Raw genomic sequence first — 22997 nt, 5'->3', positions numbered from 1 at the left:
TAGAGTACGTCAATCCTGAAATAAAGTCTTGCATTTGGAGGGAGATAGCCGCATCCCAAACAAGCTTGCATTGTTGCTTAAAGTGATCAGAGGACTTCATTTTGTCAACGTCTTCACCAAACGGAACTATATCATCTGCGTGTTTTAAGTCAACAAGTGAATCTGATGGAAGATCAATCCCTGAGAAGGCACACGATGAAAGTGTTATCTCTAAAAGCATGTCCATGACAAAGTTAAATAAAAATGGGGAAAGCAGACAACCACTTGAAGTAACCAATTCCGACGACAGCTTGCCATAATCGAAACGGCTTAATGCTGCCACACCACTTCACAGTCAGAGGTGCGACTTCACCCTAGGGCCTAAAATTGCTTAACGTTCTCCAACCGACCTGCTTGGGATGGTAGAACCTAAAGGAACATATGTTCGAGTCAATATAACTCGGTTGGGTCACCATGACAGACAGGCCCTATCACCACGTCAAGATAGTAGCTAATGTCTATGTTCTACGTTGGTTTTATATAACTAGCAGGTTGTTACTATATTTACCTTTTTTAAAAAACCACTAACATTTGGACTATTGTATGTTTATTTTTATTTATCTGTATATTGATAGATCCGACATTTTTCACTAATCATGTCTTAAATGAAGCTATGGTTTAGTGATGTAAATACATGATCACCTATTGTATCACGGGTTCGAATGGTTCAGACGATTTAAGAGTACTGTTCTCTTTATCAATGAGTGGGTTATCAGTATCATATTTTGTATACTAAAGAATAGTGTTCTAAGACTGAGAAACTGTGGTACTAAACTGATTAAGAACAAAGTAAAGCATTCGTTGCCATAATTTCCCCAATACAATAAAAAAATATATGTACAAAGCAGAATATAGGCTCGGTTTATTAAACTCACATATTTTAATGTAGACTAAGCATAAGTCTTATTTATGAATTTCATAATATGAACTTGTTATGGCTTAAATCGAAATGAAACGTGGCTTAAAGTTGAATAGGCAAACTCGTATTCGATAAATGAATTACATTATTAGATATGTTAATACTAGCCTAAATGGTCGGAAACTGATACGATGCCCGATTATGCCTAACAGTCAGGTCTTAAGTGGTTAGAGAATGATTTACCTACAAGCCAATTTCCTCAAATCAATTATGATATTTTGTCACATTTATTTTGTATTCATCCTTTTTATGTAGGCATGTAATCGCATTACACAAAAAACTATTCATATGGCTAGTGGTCTTGTCTTTGATTTCTAATCATTTGAGGGCCTGAGTCAAGCATGCGGTCTCATGAGCAGCTACTACTTGCTTACACTATATCATCACATTTATCTATCGATTAGCATTTTACACATTGATTTTGACGGTCAATATTTCGTCTAATCAAAACGCAAAAACCTCCTCTTACAAATTATTATGAATAAGAGCTTATCGACAGTTTGTGAAATTAAAAAATAATTGAATAGATATACAACGTCAGAATAAATGGTTATTTGACATAGAAAGAGAAACCATTCTCTAGAATCAGAATAAGTTACTTATGATATACAAAACATTGTCATTTGATGAAAAATAAAGACAATTCAATTTTCAGAATGGGAGTTTGTGAGATGTAGTAATTTAATAGTTGAATTCATGAGTCCATTTAAGCTACACCACCACTGAGAACCTGGAAGATGCATTTCCTGGAGTTGTAGTGAGAAGCCGTGAGCAATCGGGTTCAACTGTGTCTGTTGTTAAGCAGCTACTCACTGAAGAAAATGGTGGAAGGTCGCGCAATATCGTGGATCGGTTGAAGTTAGACATGAACACCGTTGGATGTCAGCTCAGTGGTTTAAAGGTTAAGTATTCACGCGCGAAACCGAAGGTCATGGGTCCGATTCCCGCTTGCAGGGTCGTGGATGCGCACTGCTGAGGAGTCCCATACTAGGAAAAAAGACCGTCCAGTGCTCCCAGGTTTTCAATGGTGGTCTAGCTTAAATCGACTAATGAATTTAACTATTAAATTACAACTTAATTTCTCATATCAATAATATTTTTGTTGAATTTCTTCATTGAAATGTCTTTATTTTTGTTTTAATAAATTTCGTTCGTTACCACATAATGTATTACTTCAAACTCATCTAAAGCTTCTAAAAGTTTTCCAGAAGTTCGTAACCGAATACCATTGGATTTGGAAATTCCATTGAAGACTGACTGAATTAACTCTACCGCATCCGAAAGAGAATTCGAAACAAAAGTTCTTGAATCTCTTGGAATGGGATGATCAGGATAGCGTAAACACACCTAAATTTAGGAAAAAATAAGTTTATTTCGTTGATCGAGAAGTCTCTTGTATTGTAAAGTAAAATTTAAGAGGACTCTGAGCTGAAGTAAAGAAATTTAGAATGTCCAAGTTTGGTTACTCACTTAACAACACCCGTTAGATGTGGTGGAAACGCACAATAGGCACTCCTTGTATTTGGATATTTGACAGAAATACTTTGGCACTAAGTAGGAGATTTATTGCGTTTTCATACCGAGTTAATTTGGTATCATCTCTAGTTTACTATAAAAACATGAGTAATGACTGTAAACAAGTTTCATTAGAATACTAGGGAATATAAGCAAGCTTAGATGGCTTTTTCCAAGAATAAAATATACAAGTAAACTCATTTTGACTGTCTTTGAATATAATTATTAGCATAAATTGACGGACACTTCTCAACAATGAACTCATGTGGAGTTGAAAAACGAAACCAAAAGAGATGAAAAAGGTTATGAGAATAGGTCACAGTAGATAGCTGTTTAGATTACACAAAGAGATTGAGCTGAAAAAGATTACTATTAACAAGTATATAACTGATGTAAATGAATCTGTGATCAACTCCCTAACTAGGTAACTAGAACAATGAGCCAAATCTTGAATATCAGTTCAATAAGCTTCTGAATACTTTTCTGTTGTCCAATATCCAGTAATAAAATGAACAAGAAACTGGCTGGGTTATAACCAACCTGAAAGAATGACGGCAGATTCTAACAAACTAACTACAGAGGTCTTTGAAACTTATGGTTACCGAAAGAGCCTAAATCATAATATCAATCATGGTGAGGAAAAATAGACATACATGTTATTTGAAAAGAGGGAATGAGCTCGATAGCCAAAAAAGGTATGATGTTGAAGTTCAGAATCTAGCGGGACATGGAGGGTAGATTCATTTACATCAGTTTCACTGAAGGATCATTTACTTGGGCGACGGCCATAGCAGGGAGATCAAGCACCGGCAAAGTAACTGCATTCACTTGGATACGTGACAGAGCATCGGCAACACATTTCGACTCGCCTTTAACGTGACGAAGGTCTGTTGTGAACTGAGAGATATAGTCCAAGTGTCTGCACTGTCGTGGTGAGTAGCGGCCAGACTTGATATGCATAGCATACTTTAAAGGCTTATGGTCGGTGAATAAGATGAAGTTGCGACCTTCTACTGAGTGCCGGAAATGTTTGATGGCACAGTGGGCTGCTAGCAGTTCTCGACCAAATTATTGTCTCTCAAAATCTTACTGGACTAATAAATCTAACCTTTGTGTATACTTATGCAGTTATATAAATAAGTGAATTCCCTTACCTATATAACTAACAAACCTGACCTAGAGAGTAATCATACCAAAAATCAATATGAATTTCAAATAAATTAAGCGTTTGATGGTTTTGTATAATAAGAATGACATATTTGCAATATAAAAATGAGCAAAAAAACTTTTAACATTCTCTGTCCTGCTAAAAGGCGATTTCCATAATGTTGAGAAACACCAGGCGCTTATTTTTATGTTCATTCAGACTTTACAAATACACTATTTCTATCATAAATTGAACTTACCTTACAAGATGTATGTAATAAAGGCGTATTATTTCTAAGCACATAGCTGGCAGACTCGATTTTCCTACGGTCTTCAAGATCAATGAGATCAGATGCACGTTTCTTTGACAAGCTGATAAGTTGTAATACATGGGGGTAAAAGGTATTCCACAAGCGATTCAGTTCCTAAGAAAGACAATTATATATATATATGCATATATATATATATATATATACGTGATTTGACGGTATTAGGTATGTAAAAGTAAAAAAAGAATGGCCTCAGCAACCAAACGTTTCTAGCAGCGCTGGTTCTCAGAGAATAAGTGTTATAAAACCTCAACTGTAAATACGGCATTTCCTCCCATCCTCTATGATTCTTTGGCACCAACAGTAAGGACTGTGAAGTATGGAGTTAGATATAAGAAAGCCAATTACACAAAGGTTGTATGTAACTGATCTTAATCATTTGTACCTTCAGATTTCCAGTCACGTACCCGGGTGCATTAGATCCATACTAATAATTTAATCAGGTTGACGAAGTCTATGATCCCAACTCCGACTAGATCTTAAAAACGGTCACATTGGTATCACTTACAACCGGCTGAGATGAACTCGCGGACCCATACAAAGGGTGAAACGCACAAGAAACATGCAATAATCCTTAACACTAACCCTTCTGACAACATGAGAATGAGAAGCTTCTTACCAGTCCGTAAACAGAAATGCTTCTGACCATCTGACCTCAAATTTGTGAGGCCGAAAACGCAGGAAAAAGACCAGGGAAATGCCTAATTTCCCAAAACTCTTGATGTGATGACCTTAGAAGCTCGATGTCGATGTTCTCTACTCTCAATTATTGTACTTAAATCTTTAGACTAAAACACCGTGTCTCTTGTTCTAAAATCTAAAGGCTAACGAAGCTAAGACAGTTTCATGAAGAAACCTTTGGGAATTTCTAGTATGCACTTGGAGTAAAGATAAATTACGAGGGGAACATCAAACGACAAAAGCTACGTGAACATGACCCTTAAGATGACGTGGTATTAAATCCAATGTACGGAATAATTAAAGCAACCAAATACCACATACGACGTACCGTTTGTGACGAAACTGACTGGAATTCCGTAATACCACTGAGGACGACCTCGAAATGTTGGTTAAGAACCAAGGAATCTGCTATATCAGCTAGTATAAGTAGTCTACTCAAAGCAGCAAGAAAGGCATTGATAGCTCGACAAACACCACTCTGATAAGATTCGTTTGCAGGGTCAGAAAAAAAACTAGAAACAGAGGAGCAAAAATACTGCCCAGTATCAAGAACATCTGTTTTAGCAGTTAAAAAATCTGACGATAATGAGGGAACACTCTGGACAACACTGAAATCGTTGCTAAGCAATTGAATAACCTGTAGATTGTAATGTACAAGGGGAATGAAGTATTACCTCCTTGACACTAGACAAAATGTCATCCTGTGGTTTAGACTTGAGGCGGTAAGAACCTTTCATGTGACCTCTCCTTGCAAAACACTTCACTTTTGTGAATAGCGGCTCTAAAATGCATTCTACAGCTTTAGTTCGCGTTTCGGTTCCATACAACGGCTTAAAATTAACAGACTCCATGAACTATACAACGTAAACCAGCGTTATAACAATCGGACTGTGTAACCCTACATTTGACTTCGTCGAAGGTTATATGTTCAAATTTAAATACCCATTTGAATACATAGTCTTCAGTCTGCAGAAATAAATATTAAAAATCAAGAGGCCGATAACAACTCTTGACGTCTTTAACAATGTGAAAGTTTGACCTTGTGTAGAAAATGACGTTAAAAACTGGGCTCAACCATTTTAGTGGCGACACTGGGTGGAATCTCAAAGAGAAAATCTAAAGCAGGCCAAGTTCAAAGCTTACTCTCTAAAGGATTTTGAAGCTCATCGAGATTTACCACTGCATGCAATTTTAAGTGCTACGAACTAGTCTGTTTCATAAATCGACCCAAAAAGTAACAAGCAACCTACAGTCATATGAAATCATACTCTTCGAAAGCTATCTCTTAAAAGATATTACCGAGCAGAGTACAAGCTAAATAGTGGCGACAGCAAGGGACCGATGCACAAAGACACCGAAAGAAGATAGGCTTCAGTATGAGGGCAAGATAATTGACGAATTTGACCTCAACCATAAAAGATTATTCTGTCATGCAACCTGTTTTCAACAAACTGAAACCTGGGTTTCTCGGTTTTTAGTCCTAATGGTCTAACAAATAATGGTGATGATGCCTCAGAGCTCCTGGTGAAACGTTGTTTTTAGACACTTAAACCGTCAAGTGCAACCTACACAAACAAAGGCTTCATCAGCAACCTAATTAAAGTCTCAGAAGTAAACTTATGTACTGGATAGGTATATCAACATCTACAGCATCCAAACAAGAACATATCCCGTGGCCCAAACATGGGTCGCTCTACAATGTTGGAAGCGGCGACTTTAATCCTATATCATGCTCTTACAATTGTTAGGCTGAAACGAGGTCATGGACTTGTAGTGACCGGCCAGTCTCGATAAGAACACGATTGGAATAACAGAAACAATTATTATTATTGTAACCAATTGTACCAGAGATTGTTTTACTGTATTTGTTTAACTGTATCAGTTTCACTTCTTGTTCCGCTATCCGCCTTGTTTGGTTCGAGCTTGCTCACGCACTGCTCATTTTGCCTGTACTCTTTGGCACGTCTCGGTATTATTTCTATACCACGAGATCGCCAATAAATATACTTGATCTGGATTAATAAAGCCTTCTGATTTACGAGCTATCAAAGGAACCAAGTCGTTTCTGGACGCGTAAACGAATTGTAGTGGTGATCATAGTCCGTCCTCGACTCGACATCCACTGCAAACTGGTGAGCCGTATTTGGAACACGCACAACAAACTGGTGAGCCGTATTTGGAACACGCAATACAGCTGGTAACCCAATCCATCGAGCACAAGTCAAACTTGGCCAATTCTCCAAACCAGATCAATCCGGTGAGTCTATTTATCTATCCACATCTGTTGCATATATTCGTATTGATATTTTTCAATATATAATATTTTGGCAACATAATATGGTAGATAACGATAAGAATAACATAAATATGATAGACTCCGAGATACAGGTTACCAGTTTTCGACCGGTTCCTTTCATCCCTCATGATCCAGAAGTCTGGTTCGCGGCACTGGAATCTCAATTTGAGATCCGCCGCATAACCAATCAAAGGCAGAAGTACGCCTACGCTTTGGAATCATTGCCCGGGGATCACCTAACCGCTGTCCGTGAGGTTGTCCTCAATCCCAACGTTCCAAACGTTTATGACCGTCTTAAGGATGCCATCCTTCGACATTTCCTCCCATCAAGAGAGGAAAGATTGAGGACACTTTTAGCACGTCACCCTATGGGTGATGCTAAGCCGAGCCACCACCTCACGCGCCTGCAATCCCTTGCAGGAAACATGACAGCTGACTCTGAGATAGTCAAAGAGTTGTGGTTCGAAGCCTTACCAGTCAGTATCCAGCCAACCCTTACGGCTCTGCTCGAGGACACCCCGCTCAACAAGGTGGCCCTCATAGCAGATAAGATTCTGGCACGAGTTAACACCAAAGGCGACCATTTTGTTGCTAGTTTTTCCCGTTCTAACGTTGATCTCGATGCTAGACGACCTCCGGCTCATGGGGATAGGGACAGATGTATCCATACTCGTCTCAGTTTCCGAGATCGCTCAAATGTGCCATCCCCCTACGTCCCCCGACCCAGGTCACAATCTCGAAAAGCCGTAACGACTCGCCCCAAGCGGGCATCTTCCAAGCCACGCCAGAAGGCGGTTTCGGAAGCGAGTCCAGGTTGGTGCTGGTTTCACCGTGCTTTCGGAGCCGGTGCCCGTCATTGTCGAGCTCCCTGCTCATACAAGGCGGGAAACTTCTCAGCCGGCGAGTAAATGCGTCCGTACTCGCCGGCACTTCACCTCAGGTTGGCCGTTTATTTTATGTGCACGATTATCGCACCAACGCTAGGTACCTTGTGGATACGGGTGCCCAAGTTTCTGTCGTACCTATCGGTAACAGTAAGTCTCAAGCCACTATGCTTCGACTACGCGCTGCGAATGGCTCAGTCATTCCCACCTATGGTACACGACAACTTACGGTCAACCTGAGCAACCGACGACAGTATCTGTGGACGTTCATCATTGCCGATGTTCCCACAGCTATACTCGGTATCGATTTCCTACAGCACTATGAATTGCTAGTCGATTCACGTAGGCTGCAGCTAATTGATACTTCGTCGAACAGCAACTTTATGGGCTCTAAAGCCCACACAAACGCGTACCGAATCACAGGTGTATTTCATTCGCGTGACGATTTATTCCACGTTTTATTTCAGAAATTCCCCAAATTAACTAAACCTCTCGAGGAGACTCCATCGGTGACCAATCGTGTGGTACACCACATAGTCACCCGCGGACCACCAGTCACGGCAAGACCTCGCCGACTGGCACCGGACAAATTAGCTTTCGCTAAACGTGAGTTTGACAATTTACTAGCTACTGGTATTATTCGTCCTTCTCACAGTCCTTGGGCCTCACCTCTCCACATGGTTCGAAAAAAGGATGGGGTTAGTTGGAGACCATGCGGAGACTACCGAGCGTTAAACACAGCTACACGTTTCGATAGCTATCCCATCCCCCACATACATGACATCACGGCATCACTCAAGGGCACGACAATTTTTTCCAAGATCGATCTGGTACGAGCATATCACCAGATCCCAGTCGCTCTTGAAGATATAGAGAAAACTGCTATCACGACTCCTTTCGGTTTATTTGAGTTCCTACGAATGCCATTTGGATTACGGAATGCTGCTCAAACTTTCCAAAGGTTTATCGATAGCATTGTACGAGACCTAGATTTTGTTCACGTCTATATTGATGACCTGCTAATCGCATCATCAAACGTAGATGAACATTATCAACACCTGACGCTACTATTCCAGCGCCTTTCGGATAATGGAATAATAGTCAACCCCGACAAGTGTGAACTCGGGAAGAAGGAAATAAAATTCTTAGGTCATGTTATTAAGCATAAGGGTATTCTACCTTGTGAGGATAAAGTACGTACTATAATGGAGTACACTGTAGCGTCCACACTCAAGGAACTGAAGGCATTTCTCGGTTTGGTCAACTTCTACCGACGCTTCATTTCGCACGCGGCAGAACAGTTACGACCGTTAACCGATTTACTTCGCGGTAATCCACGCAAACTGGAATGGAACGACGCCGCACGTACTGCATTTTCAGATATCAAAACGGCCCTAGCTCAAGCCACACTTCTCGTGCATCCTGACCCAGCAGCCACGCTTAGTATTGCGGTTGATGCATCGGATTTCGCCATAGGAGCCGTTATGCAACAGAATATCTCCGGTAGTTGGCAGCCCCTCGAATTTTTCTCACGACGCCTCACTCCCACGGAGACGAGATATAGCGCTTTTGGTCGCGAACTGCTAGCAGCCTACTGCGCCATCAAACATTTCCGGCACGCTGTAGAAGGTCGTAAGTTCATCTTATTCACCGACCATAAGCCCTTAACGTATGCTCTGCATACCAAGTCTGACCGCTACTCACCACGAGAGTGCAGACATTTGGACTATATCTCCCAGTTCACGACAGACCTTCGTCACGTCAAAGGCGAGTCGGACTGTGTTGCCGATGCTTTATCACGTATCCAACTTAATGCAGTTACTTTGCCAATGCTTGACCTACCTGCTATAGCCGCCGCCCAAGCAAACGATACTTCATGCACGGAAGCACAACAGTCTACGTCCCTTCAGTGCCAGGAAGTACCCCTAGCTACTAGCTCAGGTACTATCCTATGCGATACTTCTACGGGCCTCCCTCGACCCATCGTACCCTCCGCTTATCGCCGTCTCGTCTTTGATGCCCTTCATGGTCTATCTCATCCTGGTATCGCAGCCATCCTACGCCTCATCGCTGCACGATACGTCTGGCCGTCAATGAATAAAGATGTCCGTATGTGGGTAAAACAATGTTTACAATGTCAACGATCAAAAGTGCACAGGCACGTAGCTGCCCCTATTGGCACTTTCGCTACGCCTGATGCTCGCTTCGATCACGTTCACATAGACATTGTAGGACCATTACCACCATCGCACGGGTATGATCACATACTCACGTGCATTGATCGTTTCACAAGATGGCCCGAAGCTATTCCCATCACGTCTATTACGGCGGAGACAGTTGCTCACCGCTTCGTAGAACGATGGATAGCTCTGTACGGTTGTCCCTCGACTTCACGACTGACCGAGGACAACAATTTGAGTCCGCATTATTCTCCTCACTAACACGGCTGCTTGGTACGGAACGCATACGCACTACCGCCTACCATCCAGCATCAAACGGTTTAGTTGAACGGTTTCATCGCCAACTTAAAAGTGCTCTTCGAGCACACGAAAACAACAATTGGTACGAAACCCTTCCGCTCGTCCTCCTGGGAATCAGAACGAGTCTAAAGGCAGATATTCAATGTTCCGCCGCTGAACTTGTTTACGGCACGACATTGCGTCTGCCTGGGGAATTTTTCACACCACGGAGCAGCACTAAGTTCGGCGAATCAGACTACGTCCAACGACTGTCTGCATTCATGCGAACACTGACTCCGGTGTCAACTCGTATACAACATCGACAGGTCGCTCTCCCTCGAGAGTTATCTACCTGTTCACATGTTTTCATACGAGTAGATTCGGTACGCAAACCTCTACAACAGCCTTACGAGGGACCTTTTCACGTGATTTCCCATCACGAAAAGACCTTCAAGGTTGATCGACGTGGCCGCATCGAAACAGTCAGCATTGATCGTCTCAAGCCAGCACACGTCGATGACAGTGCTATACCTGATAAGCCGAGACCCAATGTTAGACCCATCAGAGCTTCTAGCGGGATTTCTACATCTACTTCGGATCCCACGCTAGATGCACCTAAGACCTCATTCTCACGTCCCAGTCAACAGCACGTGTCATCTGCCCCGTCTACGGACGAGACTTCCGTCTCACGTCCAGACCTGCAGACCACACCGCCCTTGACTGCGGATGAGATTGCAGGCTCACGAGGTTCGAACGAGACTACCGTCTCACGTTCCGGTCGCCGAGTACGCTTGCCCGTACGCTTTCTCGACTAACCTCATAACCAACTACGGATACAGTATAGGAATCTACCCCTATACTACACGAAAGCTACACTTTTCTCTTTTTCTTTCATTTTTTTGTTTACCCCGAGCCTACGCCTCTGACCATCGCTGTTCTGGTATCGTCGACTTCAGTCAATCTTGGCGAAAGCTGGCCTGATCACCCACGCTATAGTCAACGCACTCAGTCGATCTCTCTGACTCCAAATACGTATGATATACATTTGGTCCCGAACATGGTTATCCTGGTCGCATCTGGTTCCTTGGCTCAATCTGGTTTCGTCCTACGTCTGCAGCGTTTCTGGTCCGGACCTCTGCGAACGCAACCTTCAGATTCTGGATACAAACCACTCTGGTGTAGCATGCTAATCCAAGCAATCAATACAGTACGTTCCTTCTGGTACCGTTCTACGTCAAAGACTTTTGGTGGCAACTCGAGGATCAACGATCACTCCCTGTTCTGCCAACGCCTTCGTCCTACAATGGCACGTTTCGCGATCAGTCCCACGAACGAAACCGCTACGTATCGAAAGAGTAAACCCTTTCTAGCGGGGGGCTCCTGTAGTGACCGGCCAGTCTCGATAAGAACACGATTGGAATAACAGAAACAATTATTATTATTGTAACCAATTGTACCAGAGATTGTTTTACTGTATTTGTTTAACTGTATCAGTTTCACTTCTTGTTCCGCTATCCGCCTTGTTTGGTTCGAGCTTGCTCACGCACTGCTTGTTCGCTTGTACTCTTTGGCACGTCTCGGTATTATTTCGATACCACGAGATCGCCAATAAATATACTTGATCTGGACTAGTAAAGCCTTCTGATTTACAGGCTATCAAGGGAACCAAGTCATATCTGTACGCGTAATCGAATAGTAGTGGTGATCATAGTCCGTCCACGACTCGACATCCACTACAGACTTGTAGATGGAGTCGAGTCGCGATTGATTATTATCATCACCACATGAAGATTACGTCCCAGATGTCGAGTTGGATCCCTCAGTAAGCCAAAAACCAGACGGCTGCTGACGGTTGAAATAAGATACATTTGTTGGTGACCTCGTAATATGGAGAGAATACCGAGACTTGCTATAGTTTATGAGCGGAACTACCGAGCGTACACTTAAACAAACAAGTACAGCAAAACCATCACTAGTACAATTAGATATGATAATATTTTTTTCCATTAAGCCAGTCGCGTTCTCGTCTCCAAAGTAGGTCACTACAGGAGCCCCCCACTAGAAAGGATTTACACTTTCGATACGTAGCTGTTTCGTTCGTGTGACTGATCGGCAAACGTGCGACTGTAGGACGAAAGCGTTGACAGGACAAGAAGCGACCGTTGATCCTCGAGTTGCCACCAAAGGTCTTTTACGTAGAATGGTACCGGGAGAAACATGCTGTATTTTTTGCTTGAGTTAGTGTGCTACACCAGAGTGGTGTGTATCCAGGATCCGAAGATTGCGTTCGTAGGCGTCCGTAGGGAGTCGGGACCAGAAAACGCTGAAGACGTAGGGTGGATCCACATTGATCCAAGAAACCAGAAGCGACCATAATAACCCTCGTTCGGGACCAAACGTATGCCATGCATATTCGGAATCAGAAAACATCGAATGAGTGCGTTGACAAGAGCGTCAGTGAATAGGCCAGCTCTCGCCATGGTTGACTGAAGTCGACAGTACCAACGGGGCGATGGCCGGAGGCATGGGCTCAGGATAAAGAAAAAAATCAAAGAAAAAATAAAAGTGTAGCATGCGTGTAGTATAGGGATTGAGTCCTATACCATATCCGCTGCTGGTTGAGAGATTAGTCGCGAAAGCGTACGGGTAGGTAACTCGGCGACCGGAACGTGAGACTGCAATCTCATCCGAATTCAAGTGCGGCGTGGTCTGCTGATCTGGACGTGGGACTAAAGTTTCGTCCGTAGATGGTGCAGATGACACGGGCTGTTGACTGGGACGTGAGAATGAGGTCTCTGATCTATCTAGCGTGGGGTCAGAAGTAGATGTAGGGATCCCGCTATTAGTTTTGATGGGTCTAGAATCGTCTCTCAACCTATCAGGTAGGGCATTGTCATCAAAGTGCGCTGGCTTGAGACGATCAATGCTGACTATCTCGACGTAGCCGTGCCGATCAACCTTGAAGGTCTTTTCATGATGGGAAATCACGTGAAAAGGTCCTTCATAAGGCTGTTGCAAAGGTTAGCGTACCGAATCTACTCGTATGAAAACATGAGAACAGGTGGATAACTCTCGAGTGAGAGCGACCTGTCGATGTTGTGTACAAGTTGAAACCAGATACAGTGTTCGCGTAAATTCAGACAATCGCTGAATGTAGTCTTACTTATCAAAATTGTTACTGCTCCGTGGTGTGAATAATTACCCAGTCAGACGCCATGTCGTGCCGTAAACAAGTTCAGCGGTGGAACACTGAATATCTGCCTTTAAGCTCGTTCTGATGCCCAAGAGGACGAGCGGTAAGATTTCGTATCAACCGTTTTTTTCATGTGCTCGAAGCGCACTTCTAAGTTGGCAATAAAGCCGTTCAACTAAACTATTTGGTGCTGGGTGGTTGGCGGTAGTGCGTTTACGTTCCGTACCAAGCAGCAGGGTTGGTGAGGAGATCAATGCAGAATCAAATTTCTGTCCTCTGTCGGTCGTGAAAGTCGAGAAACAACCGTACAGCAATATCCATCGTTCTACGAAACGGTGAGCGACTGTCTCTGCCGTAATAGACGTGATGGGAATAGCTTCGGGCCATCTTGTGAAACGATCAATGCACGTGAGTATGTGATCACACCCGTGTGATGGTGGCAATGGTCCCACAATGTCGATATGAACGTGATCGAAGCGAGCATCAGGCGTAGCGAATGTGCCAATACGGGCGGATACGTGCCTGTGCACTTTTGATCGTTGAATTTGTAGGCGTTGCTTTACCTACATACTGACATCTTTATTCATGGACAGCCAGACGTATAATGCAGCGAAGAGGCGTAGTGTGGCTGCGATACCTGGATGAAATAGACCATGCAGGGCATCGAAGACGAGACAATGTTAAGCAGAGGGTACGATGGGACGAGGGAGACCACTAGAAGTATCACACAGGAAAGTACCTGAGCTAGTAGCTAGGGGTACTTCCTGGCACTGAACGGATGTAGAATGTTATGCTTCTGTACATGAAGGATCACTTACTTGGGCGACGGCCATAGCAGGGAGATCAAGCACCGGCAAAGTAACTGCATTCACTTGGATACGTGACAGAGCATCGGCAACACATTTCGACTCGCCTTTAACGTGACGAAGGTCTGTTGTGAACTGAGAGATATAGTCCAAGTGTCTGCACTGTCGTGGTGAGTAGCGGCCAGACTTGATATGCATAGCATACTTTAAAGGCTTATGGTCGGTGAATAAGATGAAGTTGCGACCTTCTACTGAGTGCCGGAAATGTTTGATGACACAGTTCGCGACCAAAAGCGCTATATCTCGTCCCCGAGGGAGTGAGGCATCATGAGAAAAATTCGAGAGGTTGGCAACTCCGGAGATGTTCTGTTGCATAACGGCTCCTATGGCGAAATCCGATGCATCAACCGCTATATTTAGCGTGGCTGACGGGTCAGGATGAGTGAGAAGTGTGGTTTGAGCCAGAGCAGTTTCGATCTCGGAAAATGCTGTACGCGTGGCATTGTTTAATTCTAATTTATGTGAATTACCGTGAAGTATGTCGGTTAATGATCGTAAACGCCCTGTCGCTTGTGGGATGATACTTCAGTAGAAGTTAACCAAACCGAGAAATGCCCTCAGTTCTTTGAGTGTGGACGGTACGATATACCCCATTATTGCACGTACTTTGTCCCCATAAGGTAAAAGACCCTCTTGCTTAATAAGGTGACCTAAGAATTTCATTTCCGGTTTGCCAAGTTCACACATGTTTGGGTCAACTATTATTCCATTATTCGAAAGGCACTGGGATAGTCATGTTAGGTGCTGATAATGTTCATCTACGTTTGGTGATGTGATTAACATATCATCAATAAAGGCGTGAACAAAATATAGGTCTCGTACTGTGCTACCGATAAACCTTTGGAAATATGCATTAGAGTTTTAGCATTGGGGTAAATAGGATGGAACAATGGACATAATTGAATGTAAAGGATTGGAATAACAAAAAGTCATCAATGATAACTATATATATACATATGTGTGCAAGGAAAGGTCAGAGGTTATTAGGTATTAGAATGAAGGAAGCATAAAGGGTGGGTGGCGTGATAATTGAGTGGGGTTCAAAGTCAGATAAGATCAAATGTGTGGCCTTTCCTTGCACATAAATATATAGTTACCATTGGTGAATTTTTGTTATTCCGATCCTTTACATTCAATTATGAACATTGTTCCAAACCTTTAGAAAGTTTGAGCAGCAGTCCGTAATCCAAATGGCATTCGTAGGAACTCAAACAGACTGAAAGGAGTCGTGATAGCGGTCTTCTCGATGTCTTCAAGAGCTACTGGGATCTGGTGATATGCTCATACCAGATCGATCTTAGAAAAAATAGTCGTGCCCTTGAGTGATGCCGTGATGTCATGTATGTGGGGTATGGGGTAGCTATCAAAATGTGTAACCACGTTTAATACTCGGTAGTCTTCACATGGTCTCCAACTAACCGTATCCGTTTTGCGTACCATGTGGAGAGATGAGGCCCAGGGACTGTGAGAAGGACGGATAATACCAGTAGTTAAATTGCCCAACTCACGTTTAGCGATAGCTTATTTGTTTGGTGCCAGTCAGCGAGGCTTTGCCGTGACTTATGGTCGACGGGTGACTATGTGGTGTATCACACGATTGGTCACGGATGGGATCTCTTCGAGTCGTCTAGTTAGTTAGGAGAATTTCTGAAATAAAACCTGGCATATATCGTCACGCAAATGAAACACACCTGTGATTCGGTACGCGTTTGACTGAGCTTTATTGCCCATGAAATTACTGTTCGACGAAGTATCGATTAGCTACAGACCATTTACGACAAACTAACGAGTTGGTGTCGCTAGGTATGATTGTATCGTTAAAAAGTACTTCATTAAATATGTCATTGAGAAGAATAATTACTGTAAACTTAAATCTAGGCCAGAAGACTTATTTTTTGTAGTAGTGAGGACTACTTAGGTATTGGGCATTGGACTGTAGCGCGCGTTCCAGTTTTGTGTTGCACGATTTAGCCTTGTTACAATCCTTTGAATTACCCTCTGCCCACACTTTCATCTAAAGAAGTAACAAATACTTGGGAGATGATAGAATCGTCGGTAAATCCATGCAGTTTCAGTGACTCCTAATCATGATGTTAGTCTTCAGGATGGGAAGTTTTCAAAGAGCCCAAAGGTTTTATTAAAGTTATTGAAGTTGTATGTTATTCATATATCTCATTATATCGTAATAGCTTATAGCAATCTGTGCATTTGCAACAACGTGTGACTTCTCGACCAGTGTCAAGCTAAAGTATGTCTGTCAGGGTAACGGGTCATATACAAATTGGGGTGCCAAATTTACATACCCCTTCAAGTAATCCCTCAGGTTTTTCACTTCTTCTTAGTATTGACTCCATCGTGCTTCCTCAATGCAATGCTGCGGAGAGTAAACACATGTATGGGAATTTCGCTGCAGCAGCACAGTTTTATGTATTTGTTGGTGTCTTAACTATGCTTTTCTGCGTTGCTATGGGCGTCTATTATGTCTATTTCCATGATCGTTACTTTGCTGACTCGCGCTTTAGTAAATACGTAAGTTCTACACACCACTTTACATATATAATAGGAATTCATCTTCTCGATTGTCATTGTCCTGTTATGGTTTATCGCCTCTTGTGCATGGGCCGATAATGTAAACCAGTTTAAAAAGTACACGTTAGTAAGCCGGATCTGCAATGAGGTGAAACCTAATATGCATTGCGAAGCTACAGAACAAGCTACCTATGGGGGACTTAACGCGTCTCTGGTAATGATCTTTTTTTGTCGGTTATATATTTAACAGAGTTTATACAACAGTGCAGAAATATTCTTGTTTATCAGTTTGGTATTGATATTAGTACTCCCAGTCTAATCGATTGCGTTTGCGTATCGGTTATCTTGTTAAGGTTATCAATCCTACTACATTAGATGTGGGTTTCGTTTAGCAGTTGTTGGAATTCACTGCAAAAGATGAGAAAGTAATCCCCTGTTCAGATCCAAACAGGAAAACATTTTGGAAACTGGTCCGCTTAGTCACAGTTTTTATTACCGAATTGTAAGCTGAAACAAACCAATTCTTTGGCCACCTTTTATATTTGGCGTCAAAAAGCCCTTTTGAAGGATGTTTTGGTCTTCTTCTCTGAGTATATACTTGAAAGGTTTTCTGATTTACTTCACTCAGGTTCCGTAATTTAGCTCAACTTTAAAGTACCCTCAATGAAGTCACGGGAAAACCAAAAGTTAGTTGTTTAATGGTCGTTCAGATTGATTCCATCATTCTCTTTAGCACTTCTCAATGTCGTAATAAACTTTTTTTTGAAGAGTCGGGATTAGGGAAAACACTTAACCATAGATTAGTATGTTGGTGACTAAATCATAAAATCCAGAAAACATTAATCAGTTATTGCTATTCCGAATTATAAATCTTTTCCAATACTGAACTAAAAGCTTCAAACCCTTGTACCATAGTATGTTAATTGGTAGTTCAGACGATTGTTAGTGTAGTTTTTAGCTGTTCAGAAAGAGTAATAAATATTCCCTCCATTCAAACTAGTTTTTCACATCTGGAAATTGTCATCTGAATGACATAAAAGTGGAAATGTTAAAAAAATGTTTTAGATGCTGGTTATGGAGAATAATACTATTAAAAAGCTACTTTCAAAACCGTGCGGTCCTGTTCCTTCTGCATTCCAATTTTTCCTTTGATGAAATTTGAGTAGTTCGATATTCTTCGTTATCTCCTTGGACTAGACATGTTTATGATGAAAAGCTGTCCATCTGTACTCTGAACTCAATTTGTACTTCTGTAGTAAACCTGCACAAGAACTTAATATATGACAAAACTCAAAGAGAACAAAAGTGTACTTTTTTTACTTACTTACGCCTGTTACCCCTCGTGGACGAGCATAGGTTGCCCACCTGCATCCTCTATCCAACTCTGTCCAGTCGCTATTCATTATCTTTGATGTCTTCTTCTTATTCCCGGTGCAATGCGTTCCTCGGTCTGTTTCTTTTCCCTTCAAGATTCCAAGTTAGCGCTTGCCTCGTGATGCAGCTTGATGATTTCCTCAGTGTGTGTCCTATCCACCTCCAACATCTCCTGATTACCTCTTCAGTTGGAAGCTAGTTTGTTCTCTCCCACAGTAGGTTGCCGCTGATGGTATCCGGTCAACGGGCATTGAGTATCTTGCGTAGACAATTGTTTAGAAACACTTTTACTTTTTTGATTATGGCTGTGGTAGTTCAGTAATGTGCAAAATAAGTATCAATGCGAAAAGCCGAAATGATAATATACAAATAAGAAGACAGTAAAAATAACAAGGTCATGTTGTGTATTGACTGACAAACAATAACCATTATGTAATGAATGTTACTCGAAAGTTCCTTTTTGGTTAACTCACAAATGAAGTCCACTCAATTCATGAATATCATCCTACACAGTTTTTACCGACAGAGTGAAGAGAAATATAAATCCAATAGCGTGATCAGGAAGTAATCCAGACCAACAGTCCTATCTAGTGAAGAGTGGTGCAAAAGGGCAGTACAATACTATTATACTCTTCAATCAAAAGCCGTGACCAATAAAGCGGGGAAGAGAACGATGTAGTTAGTATTTGTTTGAATGCCGAAAGTGATGTAGTCATCAATTAACTTTAATTGAGATCATGAGCCGATCAATGTTAGGTCACCAACAACAATCTTGGTGGTCTAACATTGATTGGTTCATGATCTTAATTAAAACTCAACAATATCCACAACTGTTTATTACCATTAACTAATTGCCAGTGAAGTCTATCCAAAATTGGTAAAAATAAACAATATGTATTAAATATAAATGTAACTACTTATACAGCGTCGTGCAAAGAGAGCAGATATAATCTCATTATTATTAAATCTACATGTCACTATACTCCTCACAGGTGTTTCTAAACTATTACCCCTATATTTTTGGACGATCGGTTTAGCAATTCTCTGGTTAGACAGAGAGTACTAGGTAAGGATGTCAAATTGACTGACAAGGTAGTGAATTTTTATCGACTGAAATAGTTGGGATATATATATATATATAACGTGCGTCCATCCACCTACTACCTCGACCGTCAATGATGGCCGATGTAAAAGTAGGTTGGAAGAAAGCTAGGGGCGGCCAAATCAAGACATGGCATCAGTCAATGATGACAGTGACTATTGAACTGGGCCATTTAAATAGGTGCAGACTCCCTGATCAGGATCCGTGCGATTATCTTAACCAATGGTTAGAGACAGGTGACATGGCTTAAAATTATTTGCAGTAGTACGGATGCATTAACTCTTTCTCTTCCCTTAGATTTTATGTTTTAAAACCATATCATTCTTTGCCTGCACAGTCATTCCTTTCTCATCGAATCGCTTGAGACCATTTTAGTGCCTTCAAATCTGGAAGCAAAATCGTCTCAAAATAGTACATAATAAATTAGTTCTTGGATAAAATCCTTAACACTCATGTTGGGCAAACGGAATGATTCATCTTTACGAGTAGGTTTTCATTTATGAGTTCTTTATGGATCTTGGACTTTGGACAAGTCATTTTATAAGACTTAATGTTCCTGATTTACACAAATTTCAATCTTTGTGTCAACATTATACCAGACGATGAAGATCTACTTTGTAACTTTAACAATTCGGTATGTTTTTGTTAATTTATATAAATTAGATATTTGGGTTTACTAATGTTGCTCTATGGGTAGCTGGTTTATGGTTCATATGGAAAGAAACTCCATGGTCTGGAAATAATTCTCTACTTGGACCAGAAAATATCGCTACTGCTGCCGATGGGTCTCAAATGTAGTGCGCACTCAAACAAGTCTTCATATACTGTTCTTTCAAGAATTAGATCAACTACATTATTTTGTGTGATGATAATGAGAAAAATTCACCTGTAAATCACTCATTTATCAGTTGTTATTTCCACCCATATGTTGTTTTCTCATTTAAACCGAAACTAACAAACGAAATAGTGCATTTTGTTTGTTTCATTATGATAAGATTACTGCTTCCATTCTTAAATTGTTCATGATTATATCGATAATTGTGCTACAGCACCAGTTTTTTTGAACTGAACATTTTCTTAGGTCAAATTTCATTTTTTATCATATTATTCTTTCTAAATACACTATTCAAGTAACATTGTTTCGCTTTTTGTCTTATCTTCATTTTGTTAAAGGTGATGATACTTTTGTTGTTTTAATCGCTAATCAATCACATACACTGTTTGCATATCATAATAAATCAAACACAATTTAGATTATACTTTTGTATATTGTAACGCTAGTTGTAGGGTAACTCTGTCTGTAGCTCTTCTATGTTTACTACCGGTCCCAAGCCTGGGTGAAGGAGGACTGTTGGGTATGGGGTCAGCAACCCCATCCCACAGGAAAAACCTTGCTTAAAAGAAGCTAACCAGAATAAATAATTTAAACCATTTAACACTCTGACATGGAATTTGAAGGATCTTCATTCAGGTGAATGCCAATATTCTTCGTAAGTTATGAGATCGATGTCCTTTCTAACAACCCGAGCAACAATTAATATAGGTACACGGAATATGCGAACAATGTGGAAGACCGGAAGCAACAATCAAATAGGTATGGAAATGAGGAGATACAACTTGGTGGTGCTTGGAATAAGTGAAACCCATTGGAATCAAGCTGAACAGCAAATGCTAGATACGGGAGAGGTGCTGCTGTACTCCGGTCACGAAGAGGGAGATGCTCCACACACTCAAATTCGTGGAAGACCTAGCAATGACAGTGGAATAAACCGCAAGAAAAGGAAATATGGGATTACTCTATGACAAAACGAAGAAACTATCAGGGAAATATGGTAAACCATAGAGATCGGTTAAGGACAAAGAAGGGAAGGCAATCACGCAACTCAAGAACTGGAACAGATGGATGGCGCAGTTTGAAAAACTCTTGAATTGACCAGTTCGATTGAATCCACCGGACATCGAATCAGCACACACAGACTTTCCTATGAATGTCACTCCACCAACGATCGAAAGAATCAGGATGGCCATCAGTCTAATGAAGAGTGGGAAAGCAGCACGACCTGACAACATACCAGCTGAAGCTCAGAGGTCAGACATAGAAGTAACTGCAAGCATGCTTCACGTTCAGTTCGAGAAGATTTGGGAGAGAGAACAAGTACCACTGACAGACTGGAGAGAAGGACGCCTCATCAAGATACCAAAGAAAAGAGATCTGGGAACTACAGAGGTATCATACTACTATCGGTAGCAGAAAAAGTCCTCAATAGAGTATTATTGAACATCGTGAAAGATTCAATAGACTCTTAACTTCGAGATTAACAGGTCGAATTCCGTAAGGATCGGTCGTGTACTGAACAGATCGCGGCGCTACGGATCATCGTTGAACAATCAATTGAATGGAATTCGTCGCTATACATCAAATTCATTGACTATGAGGAGGCGTTTGACAGTGTGGATAGGAGGACCTTATGGGACCTTCCTCGACACTATGGTGTACCTGAGGAGATCGTCAACACCATCGAGGATTCATATGATGGACTACACTGCGAAGTGGTTCATGGAGGATAGCTGACAGGATCACTTCAAGTGAGGACGGGTGTCAGACAAGGCTGGTCACTCTCTCCTCTTCTTTTTCTTCTGGTGGTTGACTGGGTTATGAAGACATCGATATATGATAGGAAGCACAAAATACAGTGAACATGTTAGATGCGACTAGACGATTTAGACCTTGCAGATGACCTGGCTCTTCTATCCCATATACATCAACCAATGGAGGTGAAGACTACTAGTGTAGCACCAGCTGCGTTAGTCGGCCTCAACATACACATGAGAAAAAGTAAGATCCTCAAATACAACACGGGGAACACCAACCCAATCACACCTGATGGAGAAGCTCTACAAGAGGTGAGAAGTTCCACTTATCTGTGTAGCATCATCGACAAACAAGGAGGATCCGATACAGACGTAAAGGCGAGGATTGGAAAAGCAAGGGCTGCATTCCTACAATTTAAGGACATATGGGACTCAAAACAATAGTCAGACAATACAAAAGTCAGAATCTTCAATACGACCGTCAAGATAGTTCTATTGTACTGGGCTGGAACTTAAAGAACTACAACCATCATCAAACATGTACAAGTATTTCTAAACAATTGTCTACGCAAGATACTCAATGCCCGTTGACCGGATACCATCAGCGGCAACCTACTGTGGGAGAGAACAAACTAGCTTCCAACTGAAGAGGTAATCAGGAGATGTTGGAGGTGGATAGGACACACACTGAGGAAATCATCAAGCTGCATCACGAGGCAAGCGCTAACTTGGAATCTTGAAGGGAAAAGAAACAGACCGAGGAACGCATTGCACCGGGAATAAGAAGAAGACATCAAAGATAATGAATAGCGACTGGACAGAGTTGGATAGAGGATGCAGGTGGGCAACCTATGCTCGTTCACAAGGAGTAGAAGGCGTAAGTAAGTAGTTTCATGGTCTGCACAGTAGGACGTAACTCATCTCCATGAATATGGGTCAGGATATTCGTTCCGTTATAACACAGACTGTGACCAAGTAATGTATTATGCATATATAACCATCATCTGATATGGAATAAAGAATGAAAAAAGCCAAGAGCTAGCAGACGAAGATATTATATTAATCCATGAATT

The 22997-nt window shown here is 41.6% G+C and overlaps 3 protein-coding genes across 3 annotated transcripts in view; 2 read left to right on the top strand and 1 right to left on the bottom strand.

Moving 5' to 3' along the window:
- Positions 1–5522, bottom strand: part of Smp_130900 (putative alpha catenin) — a 37915-nt gene extending 32393 nt beyond the window's left edge. The window contains exons 1-3 of the mRNA XM_018797168.1: positions 5304–5522; positions 4958–5266; positions 3880–4044 (exon numbers count right to left, since the gene is read on the bottom strand). Of these exons, the coding sequence (XP_018652236.1) occupies positions 3880–4044; positions 4958–5266; positions 5304–5480 (651 nt within the window). The 5' untranslated portion in view covers positions 5481–5522. The remainder of the gene's footprint in view (positions 1–3879; positions 4045–4957; positions 5267–5303) is intronic.
- Positions 5523–11325: 5803 nt separating this feature from the next.
- On the top strand, positions 11326–11898 carry Smp_165300 (hypothetical protein; the record flags this gene model as incomplete). The annotated part of the gene is made up of 1 exon (XM_018797167.1): positions 11326–11898. The coding sequence occupies one exon, from the start codon at positions 11326–11328 to the stop codon at positions 11689–11691; it is 366 nt and encodes a 121-aa protein (XP_018652235.1). The 3' UTR covers positions 11692–11898.
- Positions 11899–16258: 4360 nt separating this feature from the next.
- On the top strand, positions 16259–20468 carry Smp_080100 (putative synaptophysin/synaptoporin). Its single transcript, XM_018797166.1, has 6 exons — positions 16259–16382; positions 16425–16481; positions 16517–16638; positions 16670–16856; positions 16891–17070; positions 19996–20468. Exons 1-6 carry the CDS (start codon positions 16368–16370, stop codon positions 20128–20130), a joined length of 696 nt encoding a protein of 231 aa, XP_018652234.1. The 5' UTR covers positions 16259–16367; the 3' UTR covers positions 20131–20468.
- Positions 20469–22997: the final 2529 nt, after the last annotated feature.

The sequence above is a fragment of the Schistosoma mansoni genome, chromosome 4 (assembly GCF_000237925.1).
Source record: "Schistosoma mansoni strain Puerto Rico chromosome 4, complete genome".
Lineage (NCBI taxonomy): Eukaryota > Metazoa > Platyhelminthes > Trematoda > Strigeidida > Schistosomatidae > Schistosoma > Schistosoma mansoni.
This window is presented reverse-complemented; position numbering and strand designations above follow the sequence as displayed.